General features: G+C 42.1%; 1 protein-coding gene across 1 annotated transcript in view; it reads left to right on the forward strand.

Moving 5' to 3' along the window:
* The window catches only part of CAT (catalase), a gene marked incomplete in the record, with an annotated part of 486,757 nt that overhangs the window by 290,539 nt on the left and 180,040 nt on the right, over positions 1–16,178 (forward strand). The window contains 1 exon segment of the mRNA XM_044082850.1: positions 1,178–1,308. Within this exon segment, the coding sequence (XP_043938785.1) occupies positions 1,178–1,308 (131 nt within the window).

The raw sequence follows: 16,178 nt of genomic DNA on the forward strand, positions 1-16,178 counted from the left end.
AATTGTGTAAGATTTTCCTAAAAGGTACTTTCCTTCTCAGGCCCCCTGTAAAGCAAGTGGTTCCTCCTTGGGACCTTTCTTTGGTCCTCCAGGCCTTGACCGCTCCCCTTGAACCGGCTACGGTAGATCTGAAATTCTTATCTTTCAAGACTGCCTTTTAGTAGCCATTACCTCGCCAAGAGAGTCTCAGAACTTCAAGCATTATCAGCCAAACCTCCTTACTTGGTCTTTCATCCGGACCGTGTTTACCTCAGGACCAACCCGTCCTTTCTTCCTAAGGTAGCTTCTGAAGCAAACATTAATCAATGCATTAACCTCCCTGTTTTCTTTCCTAAATATCAAAACAAGGGTGAATACAAGCTTCATTCCTTAGATGTTCACAGGCAACTTAGATTTTATCTAAACAGGACGGCTGGTCATAGGCAATCCGACCAGTTGTTCATTTCCTTTGCTAAATTTAATTTGGGCAAGCCAATTTCTAAAGTCTCATTATCTCGCTGGATTTCACAATGCATCTTATTGGCTTATCAAGCTTCTGGAAGGCCCGCACCAGAGGGTGTACATGCCCATTCAACCCGGTCAGTCTCTACCTCGGCTGCCTTTAAGGCTAGGATTCCTCTAGATGATATTTGTGCAGCAGCCACTTGGGCTTCATCTCATACCTTTATTTCCCACTACAAGTTGGATCTTACATCTAGGGGTAGAGCATCCTTTGGCTCCCCGGTGCTCCGGAATATCCTTCCATGATGGCCGCCCAAGATTCAGGTAGCTGGGGACTCTGTCCCACAGGTTGCAGACAAATGAATCTCCTACTTCAGATTTAGATGTTATGTACTCACCATAACGTTCCATCTGAGTAGGTGTATTCATTTGTCTGCAACCATCCCGCCTTCCTATCCCCCTGGCCTTTTCAGTTTCCTGCATATTATGTGTTACCCTTTTCAGGGTGTTCATGCTGTTGGCAAACTCTATCTGAGGTCATGTAGGGAGAGCAGGGCATTATGGGTGAGGGGAGGAGCTGAGAGCTCGGATCCATAGCTGGTAAACCATGCCGGTTCGGATCAGATATCGGATCCATAACCCACAGGTTGCAGACAAATGAATACACCTACTCGGATGGAACGTTATGGTGAGTACATAACTTCTAATTCTGTACTTTTGTGCATTTCTTACAAAGGTGGGGCTCCAAATTATTACCCCAATAGCTTCGGTGCTCCAGAGGACCAGCCCAAGTATATGGAGAGCCGCTTTAAGGTTTCAGCTGATGTTGCTCGCTACAACAGTGCTGATGACGATAATGTCACTCAGGTAATGTGATTTTTTTTTACATATATTTTTCATCTCATTTTATGGCTCCTTTAATTAGAAAGTAGTGTGTTAATTTGATTAGCAGTATTTGCAAGTCAGATTACCTTTTGTTTACAGCTAGCCTAGTTCAGCAATTGCAGAATGGTGTATTCGTGGCTGCTTCAGCAGACGCATTGAGAATAAAGGAAAATGTTGACAGTAGATTGTGGCAACTGCATCCAAGGACTAGTTAAAAATCCGTCAAGTACAGACAGTGTAGTAGCTTGCCACACAGGTTTCAATTGTGCTCCTATATCTAGACCATGTAGCTGTCCTGGGTTTGATTTGTCATGGTCTCCAGTTACCTTCTGTGATGGTTGTGAGCCAGTCACTTAACCAGGTAACGTTATGTCATCCCTTATAATGGACTGTATATTAACATTTGTTTGCCTGGAAAGTCTGACTGAGGCAGAGCCCATTTTCAGTGGAGGCCCAGGGAGAAACACTCCAGGCCCACCTCTGTGGAAGGAAACCAGAGCACTTTGAGGAAACTCGAGCGAATGTAGGGAGGACAGGCATATTCCGCACAAGACACCCCAACCAAGAATCGAACCGGAGAACTTCTTGCTTTGAGATGACAAAGCTAACTGCTGCCCACTGCATCACCCATATATCCAGTGGGGCCTTCATGATGCACATTTTTCTTTTCTCAGTAATTGGCAAATGAAAATTACATTTCTCCCTTTCAGCCACACAGTCCCATTTGCTGTTAATGTTAATACCAGGTGCTGCACTGTTTTCTGCTTTGATGTTATGTCACCTGATCTTTTGCATCCGTAGCTAGTTTGGCAGTGAATCCTGACAAAATTCTCATAGTGGACAGTGGTTTAACTCTGAAGTTCTTTCCTGCATCAGCACATTTAGTGTTGAAAACACCACTGCTCAGACTGCATCAGAAGCACATTCATCACTGCAGGTTTTGTTGAATGATGTATAACCAGAAGCACAAGGCTCAGGACTGACCTGTTATCTCTCTTTAGTGACCAAAGTGGCTCTATGTAGTATTTGGGGCTCGTGCCAAAAATAGTGATTGCTTTATAGCCTCAGTCTCAACTGCTAGCCCCTTAATGGAGGGAGGGGGGGTGATCACATGCCTTGTAGCATCTTTTATTGCCGACCTGGTCTCCTAGAGCTTATGTTAAGCTTAAAATAATGCTCTTGCTTGCTCCACTTGTATGTATTTTTGAAATGGCCCCTGTGGAATTTATCTGAAAGACTAGGATAATAGTTTGATGCTCCCTGCCTAATTTACTTCCTGAGAATCTGCTTTTTGGCTTGTGTGATGCCCTCCATCCATCAGATGCACCTAGTTCTGAAGTAGCCTAAGATTTTGCTTGCAGAACTGCTAAAAGAACCACACTAAGCTAGTTCACTGATGTATAGTTATAGTTGTGTCTAATTAGAGGTCTAGATTTCTGTGTGCCCTCTGATGTTGAAGGGGCTTGCTGTAAGGTTGGAAATCAAGCAGTCGTTCAGCATGCTCATACTCTGCGGAATATTTGGGCATTAAATACTACAGTGCTATTTCAACAGATGACACTTGGGTAATGGCTAGTACCTCACCTTGCTGATGGAAGATGATGGCAAATAACTTGTAGAGGTGTATATGGAAAGACACATGCTGTGATGTCCACTTGCATCACTGTATGCAGACATCTATGAAGTTCCTAACTTGATAGTTTCATGGGTTTGAGCTCTGTTGTCAGTCCAGCAGGCCATTAGTAGCCTAGCAGCTGTAATTACCACTACTTTCTTTCTCTAAAGGCCTGAGTTGACAGTGAAGGGGCGAATTTATGTATTTTCATTCACTTATGTAAGCTGGCAAGAAGGAGCTGTTGTGTTTGGCATGGAGTGAGAGATTTCCTCATAGGTTAGGGGCTCTTTAGAAAGCGTCTTTATCCCGGCAACAATTTCTGTGAATACTGTAGCATCAGTTCAGAATTTCCCCCTTTGAATTTTTATCCCTGAAATAATAATTGGTCCTTTATCATGGCTCAATTGCCAAGTAATTTGCCACTGTTTCACGGTCACTGTAATGTAATCGATCAGTGTAAGGTATAGCTTTTACATTTTGGCTCTTAGAAAACAACAAAGTATAAAGACTTCTCATCTTTGTAGATTTAAAACTGTATAGCTCATCAGATGAGTATCAAAGTACAGCTGAAAGGGGTCAAAACTTTTTCAGATGATATAAGTAATGTCAGTTTGGGACAGGAATGTGAAATGAAAGAAATTGAGCAAGAGAGAGTGTATAAATATTTGGGAATTGAAGGGTTAGCAATAAAACGTGAACAATAAGAGTACAACTTAAGGAATATTTGAGGACTAACAGCGTTGACATCTGTGAACAAAGTCCAAGCTATAAAACAGTTAGCTGTTCCTGTCTAACTTAGTTTTGGAGTGATTGACTGGCCCCAAAAGGTATTGGATTGTTTGACCAGGAAAACGGGAAGGATGATTCATGCTCAACAAATTTATAAAAAATCAGTGTATACAAAGACTGTATATTCCTCATTCTGAAGGAGGTATGGTCCTCCTTGAAATCGATATGTACAGAGCTGCAGTCTTGGGACTGCATATATATCTGCTGACCTCACAAGACGCCAGTGTAGTGACTGTTTTAAAACATGAGAATGTTTTTATTTATGTAATTAATTATTTGATAATTTATCTATTAATTTAATCATTTAATTTAATTATTTTATTAGTTGCAATTTCATGACTGGGATAGTCTACTGGGCCTGGAAGAACCCATTTTCAGTGGAGGCCAAAACGTAAAAGTAGTAGAACAGTGAAAAACAGATAATATAGAATTTGTTAAAGACATGACATTTCAAATCCTAGGTAATGATTTATAAAGGTGAGATTCATGTAGTCTAAACATATTAAAAGTGCAGGCATTTCAGATGAAAAAAAAATTTATGTACAGATAAAAAAATTTTTTTTGTTAGAAATTATGAGGAGAGGACAGAGAAGGTGACATGGGAGAGGTAAAAGGTGGTATACACCAGAGAAAGGGAGTGGATTGGGGGGGGGGGGGAGTTTGAAGTACAGAGTAGGAAAGGAAGTAGAGGCAAAGGGTAGGAGAGCACAGTGATGGAAGGTTTTGGTATGTAGTGCATGGGCGATGGTGTTAGAGTTTATGTGGTAGGGGTACAGGAACATTCCCACTTTGAAAGGAGGTGAGATTGCAGAAGAGTTTTGAAGTTTGAGTGGCTCTGAGTGTTTTGAAGAGTGGTAGGGAGAGAATTCTAGAGTTTAGCTATGGAGCAGGATAATAGTAGGTGGCCAGGGGGAAGATGAGGCTTGCGTATGTTTAGAAGATCGTGGGTTTCTGATCTTAGAGAGCAGTCGGGAATGTAGGGGGTTAGAGGTGGACAGAGGAAGACAACTTGGTTTGAATATGAGCTTGTGAACAGTAGTAAGTCTAAGGAGTTTGAGGTAGTTAGTTCAAGCCATTTCTGGGAGTGGGTAGAGAGAGTGGCAGTGCTGAGTTTCTGGAGTTGGTGGCATATCTGGAGATTTTATTGTAACAGGCATCCAACTTGGCCTGTAAGCCTAGCTGAAGATTAGTGAATGGCGGGGACACTACATAAGAGAGGGAAGAAGGTAAGTAGAGGTTGTGTTTGGTGGAGGGGGTAAGGTAATGACTGTATACAGAAGACCTAGTTTTTGGTGAGGTTTTTTATTAGTTTGGATATGTATGTCAAATTTAAAATTTTCATCAATTGACGCCCAGCAGTTTGGTATGTGCAACTATTTCTATGGGGCTGTTCTGAGCAGTCACTGAGAGTTTGTCTTATTGCTGTTTTTGAATGGGGAGAAGATCATTAACTTTGTTTTATTGGCATTTAAGGTGAGGTGATTACTATGCATCCATGATTCAGTATTGGAGAAGGCTAACTGAGTTTTGAGAAGTAGGTTGGAGGGGGGTGTCTGCTGTACAAATATTGGTCAAATCGTCAGCATACTGAATTAGTGCGGCATCAGAGAGACTGGTGGAAGTTATTAATGAAGATACAGATGAGGGGGCCTAGGATGGAACACTGGGGAACTCCAGTAGAGGTATGTAGAAAAGGAAGAGTGAGTTTTTCCATTTGAGGGCTTGCTGTCTTTCAGAGAGGTAGCTGGTGAACCAGGTGAGGGTAGTTGGGAGAGGTTGAGCAAGGAGAGTTGGGATAATAGTAAGGGGTGAGAAACTGTATCAAAGGCTCTGGAGAGGTCAAGGAGCAGAGTAGAAACTATTTTGCCAGAGTCATGAAGCAAGGTTTATGGAGTCTAGAAAGGAGAGGAGGGCAGTAATGGTACTGTGCCCGGAACGGAAACTATGTTGTATAGGGGTTAGTAGGTTGTTTTTGGTCATGTAGGACATCATTTGGGATTGAATACATTTCTCCATGATTTTTGATAGTGGGGATAGGTTATGGGCCGATAATTGGAAGTCTGTGTTTGCCACCTTTATGGAGTGGAATGATAAAGGCATGTCTCCATACTGAGGGGACGTGTGATTCTAGTATGGATCGGTTTATTAAGATAGGGATGGGAATGCTGTCTGCAGACAATTTGAGGAAAGTTGTGGGTAGGTTATCTGGGACAGGGGAGCTTGGTTTGAGTTGAAAGAGGAGCTTTATTTTTGCTTATAGAAACAGGAGAGAAGCTAAAAGTAGGGGTAGTCAGATTGTGTGGAGATGTAGAGGGGTTGGTTGGGGAGGGGTTTGAGAGTGGTGAGAGAAGCTGGCGGTGAGTTTAGCTATGGATTCTGTGAAGAAGGTATTGAAATTGAGGCTAATAACTTCTATAATATATTCTGGAGAATGTCTAAGATCGCTATTTTTGGCGAGCAAGTCTAAGATTACTTCCCTGCTTAGTTTAACAGAAGCATGCCGTTGTCCAGCACGAATGGAAATCAAACCAGTAGGAGATAAAAATCGGGCAGTAACTGAGTGTGCCAAAGAACCTAAAGAATATAAGGTGAAGGATCAGATGAGAAGGCAAGAAATGTGGAAAATGCGCAAGTACAGTTGCAAGTGTAGAACACTCTTGTAACAACTTCATTTCGATCAAGATCGAACACAGGAATAGTTAAGCAGAGGTGGATTTAAACCAAAGGATGACGAGGTTAATATTGGCAGTCCAAGATGTGCACTACGTACATGTTACAAAGCCCAATGAATCATGTGGGGGAAACAAACAAGTTTTGTAAAACAGAATTGGAAATAGTCGCACATCTTGTTGCTGATTGTGGTATACTAAAGGCAGAATGACTGTATACTGAAAAGCATAATAATGTGGCGAGACTGTTGCACTGGGGATTGTGCAAACATTATGCTACTGAACAACACTGGAAACATGAGCCACAGAGCATTATAGAAAATGGTTTATATCACATTGGATCACCCATTACCAGCAGTTCAAAAAATAGATGCAAGAAAAACAGCTGTAGTAGTCCATGAAAAGAAGACAAAAGTAGCATTAATCATTGAAATTGCTACTACCAGTGACTACAGTGTCTTGTACACAGAGGTGCAAAATCATAAAATACCAGAATTTGCAGACAGAAACGAGGGCAATGTGAAAGGATACCCAGAAAACTCAAATAGTAGTAGGAGCAACGGATCTTATCCAAGTACGACTGTAAATTCTTTTTTTTATATGTTCCTGATGCTTGCTCCATTATTGAGCACATTGAGGGTGCTGCAAAGAGCACTTTTGGCTAATAGCAAAGATTGAAGCAATACTAATTTCATGAACTTTAATCATTTTGACTTGGGAAAAGAGTCCATTTCCGTCATGGTATTAGAAACCAAAAAGACTTAGAGAAATTAAAAAGAGGAGTGGATCTGAAATGGATTCTGTGGAGTGACATTAGTGACAAACCTTTGAGAGAAGTGTACCCCCTAACCTTGACTGTGTGGTTTCTGTCAGAGCCATTTGGCTGTCCAGTCTATTATATAGGTAAATGGGGAAGTTGGTGAATAACACCAGCATAGAGTAGTAGCAAACGCCTTGGCTAGATCCAAGTGTTAAGTGAGTACCAAATGGCCATTTTCCAGTGTTTCAGTTACCGTCATGAAGATGTTCACCGGGTTTAAAGGACCTACCTTTCAGGACCCCATATTAGTTCAGGCTATTGGTTGCCTAACATGCTGGAAGATGTTTTGCAATCACCATCACCATTACCTCAGCTATGAGGATTTTGGGACCTGATGCGCAAAGAGCCTTTTACAGTGTTCCACAGTGGGAAGGTAATCCGTAGAACTGCTTCCTTTGTAGCACAGGGGACTGTGGGCTCCCCAGTACCATTTTTATATATGTGCAATAATATGCTCCATTACTTTTAAAGATAGTGAGACAATTAAAGGTGGGACATAGCTTCCTGGGTAAGTGGTAGGACCACTTTTGTGCAGCAATACTAATGTGCCCATTGTCCAGGTCTTGAGCACATATCCAGCAGAGAGGCTAAGACTGAACAGGTTTAAAAGAGCATTGTTTGATATTGACCAGGAAGCAGCCTGGCATGTTACTTGGAGTCAGCGGTAGAATTTTTGTGATTTTGGAGAGTGTATTTAGAATTTGTTCAGAGGTAATTGCGAGGGGAGATGGGGACTAGGTAGTAAGGGAGAGCAGTAGAGAAGGGGGAACAGGGAGAAGCTGGATCTAACATTATCTACAAGTTGGGGGGGGTTGGAGGAATGTCTTTGCTCTAGGTGTGGTCAGCCTTCAAAATCTAGTGCTTCCAGCTGCTATTGGGATGATGCATCCTGAAGATAAAATCTCCCTTTCCTCTATTCCCATGGATGTGGTGCCTTTGGCCAGTCCTGCTATCCCATCCTGAGGCTGGAATTGGAGGATTGCATTTTGTACTCTAGATGCCCCTTCTGTTCTGCTGCCCATTGGAGCCATTTTTTGCCCTAGTCATAAAGTTCTTCCACACATCTAAGGAAAACCTTGACTCGTATGTATGTCAGAATAGATGCAAGATTTTTGTATATGCCATTTTCGGGCTTAGGCCTTCAGCTATGCTGTGCAGATTTCCAGGTTTTGACCTCTTCTGCATTGGTATGCATGCAGTGCTGTGAGAACTTATTTTGAGTGTCTTCACCTCAGAGGGCTTGTTTTGATTCATTTCCCATAGTGGTCATACTGGGGTTTGTGTTTGATCATTCTCTTTGGATACAGATGAGTGGTGGGCACGTTAATTTGCCGGTGGGCCTAGCTTAAGTCATCCCTGGTAAGGGATGCGGTTTGGGCCCACCTGTTTGATACCCCCTTTTGACTGAATACTACTTTTGACTTTCAGGAAGGGGTTAAGCCTCTTGGGGGGGGGGGGTCTTTACGATTTAGGAGGCAGTCCTCATCAGGATTGGGGGGGGAGCCTGTTACTCCATCCCTCATTGCACGTTTTCAAGTGGAAGAAGGGTGTACAGGCACCTTTTTAAGTGACTCTGCTTCTGCTGGTCTCCTTTTGTTCATAGGTTGGATCCTTTGTTTCAGGACAGGTGTGCTGTCCTGACTCGCTCATTGGGGTCCATAGATGAGGGAGGAGGTCTCCTTTAAGAAGATGGGGTAGCAAATAGTGTAGTGGAAATAATTTCTCTAGGACACATGCCCCCCCCAAAGCTAACTTTTCATAACTGGGATAGGATTTTGGTTCCTTATCCCCAAAGGGACAAAATATAGTTTCCCCCTCCTCACTCTCTTGAACTTTCCTGCTTCTGCACTGACATAAGCTGATTTGGTCCCTGCCATTGGTGGTGAGTGCAGAGGAACTTTCCTGAGATACTCCTCCACCTTTGCTGTGGTTGTTTAGAATTGTAGCCCACTCGGCTGCAGAACAGTGTATGGACTTCCTCAGGGAAGCTGTAGGTTGAGGGTGGGGGAGGAAGTTTCTCTTTTCTCCACTCCTCTGGATTTCTCCCTTGGGAGGCAGTGCTCATCAAAGTCCAGTAGGTAGGGTTTGTGCAAGGACTCTGCCTTTTTTCTTGGGCTTTTCCTAAATCCCATTTTGGCATGAATTTTGTTGGCTTTGATATGAGTATTACCGTTTCATGGCTTCACTGTCTCCTTTTGTGGTGGATGTAGTATTATGCTTGGCTTCTAGGTAGCCCCTTCTTTGTCAGACCTGAGACCAACTGCTCCACATCCCGAACTCTTCACAAATATCTCTATTGTTCCTGTCAAGCCTGTGGCACTTTTAAACTTTTTTTATGCTCATCTAGACATTTAAAGCTCTTTATAGAACACTGCCTGGAAAAGGAGGTTAAGGAATTGGGTACTGTGAGGTAACAATCGAGTAGATGATATGAAAGGGAGAATTGGAGGGTCTTCTCTGCATGATCCTGTAGCACTCGGTAGTAAGAACAGATGAGAGAAAAGGCACTCTGTTTAAAAAGCCCCAACCATTGCTAGTGGTGGTTATGGTGGTAAAAAACAAATTAGTCACAGAACAGTTTTACCTGACAGCATTAACTGGTAAAACTCTTCTGTTCTTTTTTTACCATAAAAATGTTTTCCAGCTGCTGTCAATTCAGATGCAGTTAATCCCTATGGAGTGCAAGAATGCAGCATGTGGCTGTTTTCTGATCCTAACGTACAACTTTTAAAGCTCCCAAGAATAACGGTTAAAGTAAAATAACTGCAATAAAACAAGACCAAAAAGGTAAAATATGCAAACTATAAATCAAGAAATCAAAAATAGAGCAGTCTTGCCTGCACCATAGGCTTTTGTGTCTCTAGTTGTGACCAACTGATCAGAGCTCTGTTTTTGGCCACAGTTATTCTAGGTAGTTTATTTCCTGCCTTTATCTGTCCATTCATTTTACTAGTGTATTCCAGTGTATTTTGTCCCATGTTTAACAAAACTACATTTAGTGGAATTGAGTGACACTGCTGTTATAGCATCAGGTGTTTATTTTATTCAGCTTGCCCTGCGGTATTTTCTCTGTTCCTTGTTTAGGTAATGTTTGCAAACAGTTCTATACCAGTACTTTTCTGAAAAGTACAGACCAAATAGAAAGCCTGACAGCAGTGAACCCTGAGGGACTCACCTGGAGACTCCAAGTATACTTGGTTACTAGACTTGCATCTTCTGATTTCTTTTAGACAGTTCTTTATTCATTGAAATGTATAGCTTGCAGTTGTTCATGGAACATTGTATCAGATGCCTTGGTAGAACACACGTGTTTGCATGTGTGGTTGGTCACGAGGCGCTGTTACAGGCTCAAAAAGTTAGACTAGATTAATTTAGGATTATTTTTCTTCCTTGATAAATCAGTATTCTGAGTCAGTTGAATACATCCCAAGACATTGGTGATATTTAGTTATTACCCACTATGTAAACTCAGAGGCTACAGTAAGCATGATTAGTCATGGATGGGTCAGATGTATTGACTCCCTTCTATAAGTGTTGGGGGGGGGTTATAGCCTGACAGCAGACTTGTGGATCATATTTAGTGTAGAGAATTTACTCTCAAGGTCTGGGGTAGTGGTTTCCCTCAGTTTTAATTTCTCAAAATGTAAAGGATTTTTAATGCACTGACAGGAGTGGACATTAGTCGGGGCATAATTTAAAATTTTTAAAATCCAGTATTGCTTCAGTTATTGACCGCTGTACTGTCCTCAAGTAGCTGAAGTGTACCCAGAGCTGCCTCACTATCCAGTTCATATGGGGCTACCTGTGTTAGGATTATACTTGGGTAGTATTTGAATTTTTTTGCATTACCCAGTTGCTTGCTGTGCTGCTGGAACTGTCGTAATCTTGTTTTGTGTGCTCTAGTTTCTGCTGGCAAGTCTTGATATTTAATGGTTATGCTTGTCAGTGTGCCAAGTACTCTAGCTGCTAGATGTGACAACATCTGTAAGTAATACTACTTTTACCTTTTGTTTTCAGTTTGTAGTGTTCTTGTTTCATAACTTTTTGATATTGGATGATCCCATGTAGTTACTGATATATTTTCAGTAATTGTTTGGATCTTGGCTTCCAGTGTTTCTCAGCTATTTTTTTTTCTTTGATGGAAGAAGCTGTCTGGAATATTGCTTAGTCCTCTGGATGTTTTGTATGAATTACTGTTGGTATTTGACATATGGACATTAGTTTTAGGCAGATGACCACCTGCCTGATCTAACTTCCAGTATACTGTAGATGTCTTGGCACAGGCTAGCTTCTCCATGAGGTACAAACTGATGGCTTTATCATGGAGAGAGCAGTCTAGTTGTGCAGCTTCAGTTTTTTGCCATAGGTACATGCTGTTTGTTAGGAAGTTCATGTTTACTTAGTCCATTCTTTGCCCCATACCTGCAACCTTGTAAGTTCTAGAAAACAAGTGCCACATTTATTTAAATAAATATTTTGCTGTTTATAACTGCTGTATTTGTCCTTTGGCTGTGAATGATATACAGAAGATCTTTTTTTCTGTTTCCTGAGGCATGCTTTATGCAGGCCTGAAGAGCTTTTGCAACGGATTCTTGGTTCCCGTATAAAATTATTTGCATTTAACATCTCCATTTTTGCTTAGGAGAAATCCGTTTGATGGTAGATGGTCATACTGTGGTGGATTTTACCCAAAAACCTGGAGAAATAGAAGAATTTATTTATTTTGCTGCAGAAGAAGCTTATAGTCGTTATACAGGGCTCTTTGATCTATTTACTACAGTGGCAGAATCTCTTGTTTTGCCTCCTAAGATCCTTTAAAGAAAGGAGCAGTACTTTAAGAAATCGGAAGAAAAGACCTTCAAGAAGGGGTATTGTTAGAGCAGAATGCTTCTTAAATGGTATTAAACAGGCCTGAGGATGTCCCATCCAATCAGATGGCTTCTTGGCTCTAGGCTTAGCATCGGTTTTACCTACTAGCCTCTGCCCAATTCCTATACAGTTGGATGCTTCATTTCTAGCTTGTTCTGGGCCCTTTGTCACAATCCAGGCGCACTGAATGCAGATATTACTTTAAGTAGTACTAGTGACCAAAGTGTTGGATTAGAAATTGATTCCACCAGGAAAAAAACTTGGTGCTAACGATGCTGTACATGGTAGCTGCTGAATGTATGTCTAACTCTAGTCTGACTTCCTGCTGTAAACCCAAGGAGAAAACCATAAGGAAAGCTGTAATTTACTCTCAACTGCATTCAAAATATGGAATTCCTTCCCAAATCTTCCAGAGTGCAACATACTCCCCTGTGTATCCAGTATCTTTCTGCAAGCCACATTTGACACATTGCTGTGTTGCGCCCTCCCTCTTCCAGAAATGGTTATGACTTTTCTATGGATGTTCTTCCTGTAATCTCAAAGAATGCATACATGACAGACTGAGAATTTCTAAGAGACCTGGTGTTCATTACATCAGCCATCGTTATGGTGTCCTGGGCAAAATTCCCAGTGTGTAAAATGCTGAGATATGTTAAGACCCTGTGGGAGCGACATTCTCACTTCCTAAAGAAGGCAATAGCTGTTTCCCTGTTAATCCGTAACAGATCTGCCTAGTGAGCTGCTCATGTTCAGATCACAGCAAATGAGGGAATACCCTTTCAACCATTTCCCTAACAGTACAGTTTGGGATTGCCCCCTCACCAACCTACCTTTGATAATAGATCTGCTAATGAAAGTTTTTTTCTCGTGCAATCAGACCTCTAAGGCTCCCAAACTAAAATCATGGATGATGACACGTGTCTGTTAAACACTTGTTGTCCAAAGGCATGCTTAAAACATTGAAGTCTTACCACAAAGTAGTCCTGTCAGGTAAAGTGGAGAAGATTCTCCTTTTGCTGCAGCAAGAATGTCCACAACATCAGTAACCTGCATCCTCTAACTTTCTTAAATTTCAGATCTCTTTCCAACAGGTCTATCACTTTCTTCTGTCAGGGTACATATTTTGGCCCATCTCTGAATATCTGCCATTTGATCTGTCTATGGCAAGATGAAGTAGCTTCTTAAGGGTGCCTTTCGTCTTTATCCATCACACTGGACTGTCTTCCCCCATCTTGGGACATTTTTTGAGAAGCTGCCCTTAGACCGTTTTAAACTAGTGGCTTCTGGATGCCTGACATGCTGGAAGATGTCTGTTGCAGTCGCCATTGCTCCAGCTATGAGGTTTTCAGTACCTAATGTGTAAAGGAGCCTTTTACAGTATTCTACAGTGGAAAGGTAATCCTTGGAACTACTTACTCTTTCCATCATAGCACAAATGGTTTCAGATATCCCAGTTATCAGAACATTCAATTGCTGATGGTCTTTCCTAAACAAGAAAATAAAGGGGCATTATGAGGTGGTGGCAAGCAAGTACAGTGTCAAATGTAAACCAGCTGACTTTGTTCCGTTAAACAACCCTCAAAGTAGACTGAAGGCTTAGGGCATTTAAGAAATGGCCCAGCCCTTGCATCATTTCCCAAAAGGAGCAAGCTGTGATTTGCCTGCTCAGATTATTCCGTCATTGGTGTTTCCAGTATTATCATCTTGTCGCTTGTATGTTCTCTTTCCTGTACTTCCTTGGCGATTAGGTTTCTACCTTATTTGACTCAATAGCATAACAGCATATTCCAGACTGCAAGTTTCTCCCCAGCTGCTTTGTATTCATTCTACACTTTTGCTGCGGGATAGTATTCTGCAGTCAGTTCTGATGTTCTTCGTGTTTCACTGTTGCAGTCATTACATTTGGGTTATCTGCTTGCGGGTAGCCCTCATTCGGCCTGATTAACAAAGTCTTGGGACCTGCTTCGGTTGCTGTCCCTTCAATGACGTCAGGTCATCAGGGGTATAAAACATGCAGCAGATGCTGTGCGGTGCCCGAAGCAAAAGCAGTTGACAAGTGCCGGTCAGCCACCTCCTGAAATTTTAGTTTTCGAGTTTCAGAACTGAAGTTTTCAACTAAAGCGGAGTACCTCATTGGGGAAAGTATTTTTCTTGCTCCTTACTGATGTCAGTAAAAGTTGATAATTGCATTACTTGTGGAAAGCAAATACCTCAAAGATTTTCACTCGTACTGTATTCTTTGCCTAGGCCCTGACCACGACGTACCTTGCTGTCGGTTTTGTGCTTTAATCGGCGCACTATCCGTCTGTATATTTTCACCTCTAAATATTTTGGTTCTCCGGGTTTCCGAAAAAAAATGCAAAGATATAAAGACACGGGCTGCAGCGCTCCAAAACTGCTGACTACGCTTCTAAGCCAGTCGCCAGTTCGCCATTACTCGGTGAGGCGCTTTCACAGCCCCTGATACCTGCTACTTCTGATTTGTAGGCCTCTACTGAGACCCATTCGGAGTCTGGTATGCCGCGAGATGCTTCAACTATGGAACCCGCATATGTCTCTACCTTGGATGTGTCCAAAGCCACTGTGCAGGCACTGGCTTCTGAGGATGTATTCAGGCCTACGGACTTGCATTTTAAACAGCCTCCTCCTCCTTTACTTAGGCCTGAATCTCGATCCATGCCTAAAAAAAACGATGCCCAGGCCACATGCTCAGGCCTCTATGCCTAAACAAATAATGGTTGAAGATCTAATAACTCTAATCGGGGCTAGCCAAACCCCCCCCCCCCCCCAAAGAGGCTTAGACAGAGGTTGAATATGAATCTTCTGATCTGGGATCTGTTCCAGATTCTTCTGATCTGGATTTGCCCTTATTTACTTATAAAGATTCTGATGCAGAGGACTCTATTCCCTCTGCTTCACCTCCTGAGGATTTTTCTTCAGGGGAAACATTACATACTCTAAGGGAGCATTTCCACTGGGAAAAGGATTTTTCTGATTCAAGAGGCTTGGGGATTTCCTTCTCCTACCTCAGCATAGGCCTTTAGCTATTCCTCCCGTACTGGACATTGTTGATTTTTCAGAATCTAGTTTGGCCTCTGATTCCCTGCCTACTGCACCCAGAAAACCTCACAGATACTACAGGGTCCCAGAGTCCCACAAGTTCCTTTTTAAAATCTTATTGCAGATCCAGAGACCATATCACAGGGGCCCAAGGGCATTAAGGCTTCTACTGCTAAAAATCCTACCCCTTGTGATAGAGACTCCAGGGCGATGGATAGATAGGATAAGAAGGTTTACACTTCTGCAGCCTTGGCCATTAGGGCTTTAAACTGCCAGTTTCATATGTTAAAGTATTGGCAAAATGTTATTGGACTGCTTAAACAGAGAATGATGTTGATTCCTGACTGCATTGAAAATAATTACAGGATTTAATGCATTCTGCTGAACAAGTCTTTGCAGTGTGGTTTTGATTCATTAGAGGCCTCTTGCAGGGCGGCCGTTACTAGATCTGTGCTCAGAAGGCATGCTTGGCTTAAGGAGCAATCTTTGCCTGATCATTTTAAAGCTTTTCATTTATGGTGTACCCCAGAGAAGTTAGAACCCTTTGTACATAGGCCAGATGATTCAAAAGTATGTACTGGCTTTCTGCCTGAATTAGACAATTGTCCAGGTATGGGCATATTTGAATATTTCTTTGCCTGCAAAAAGCAATAGCTGGAGCTAAGCACTTTGTGAATACCCTGGGCGCAGTACATAAGCCAAAGGGCAGTGCAGAGAACTGATAGTGCGTGTATGCTTTGAAGCGCAGGTATCTTCTGCAAGATTCCCTGATTAGGATGTGCAGGTATGCTTCTTATAAAGCTAGTGTTGCCAGCCAGGCATCTTTGCCTAGCATAGGAAGTAATTGTTGAAGAGTCATCATCAGAGTAGACGGGTCCAGGATATAGCACGCCGTGAATTACCTTTTCTGGGTACCAGGAAAAGTCTCGTAGAAACCTTGTCCCTTTTCTGCTTCTCGTACAAGTTGAATAGCCCCCATGCTTGAGAAAGTACTTGTTTCTGGGTGTTAAATCCTGTAATTCTTTAATTT

Source organism: Protopterus annectens, chromosome 9.part0, assembly GCF_019279795.1.
Source record: "Protopterus annectens isolate FY-2018-M chromosome 9.part0, PAN1.0, whole genome shotgun sequence".
Taxonomy (NCBI): domain Eukaryota; kingdom Metazoa; phylum Chordata; order Ceratodontiformes; family Protopteridae; genus Protopterus; species Protopterus annectens.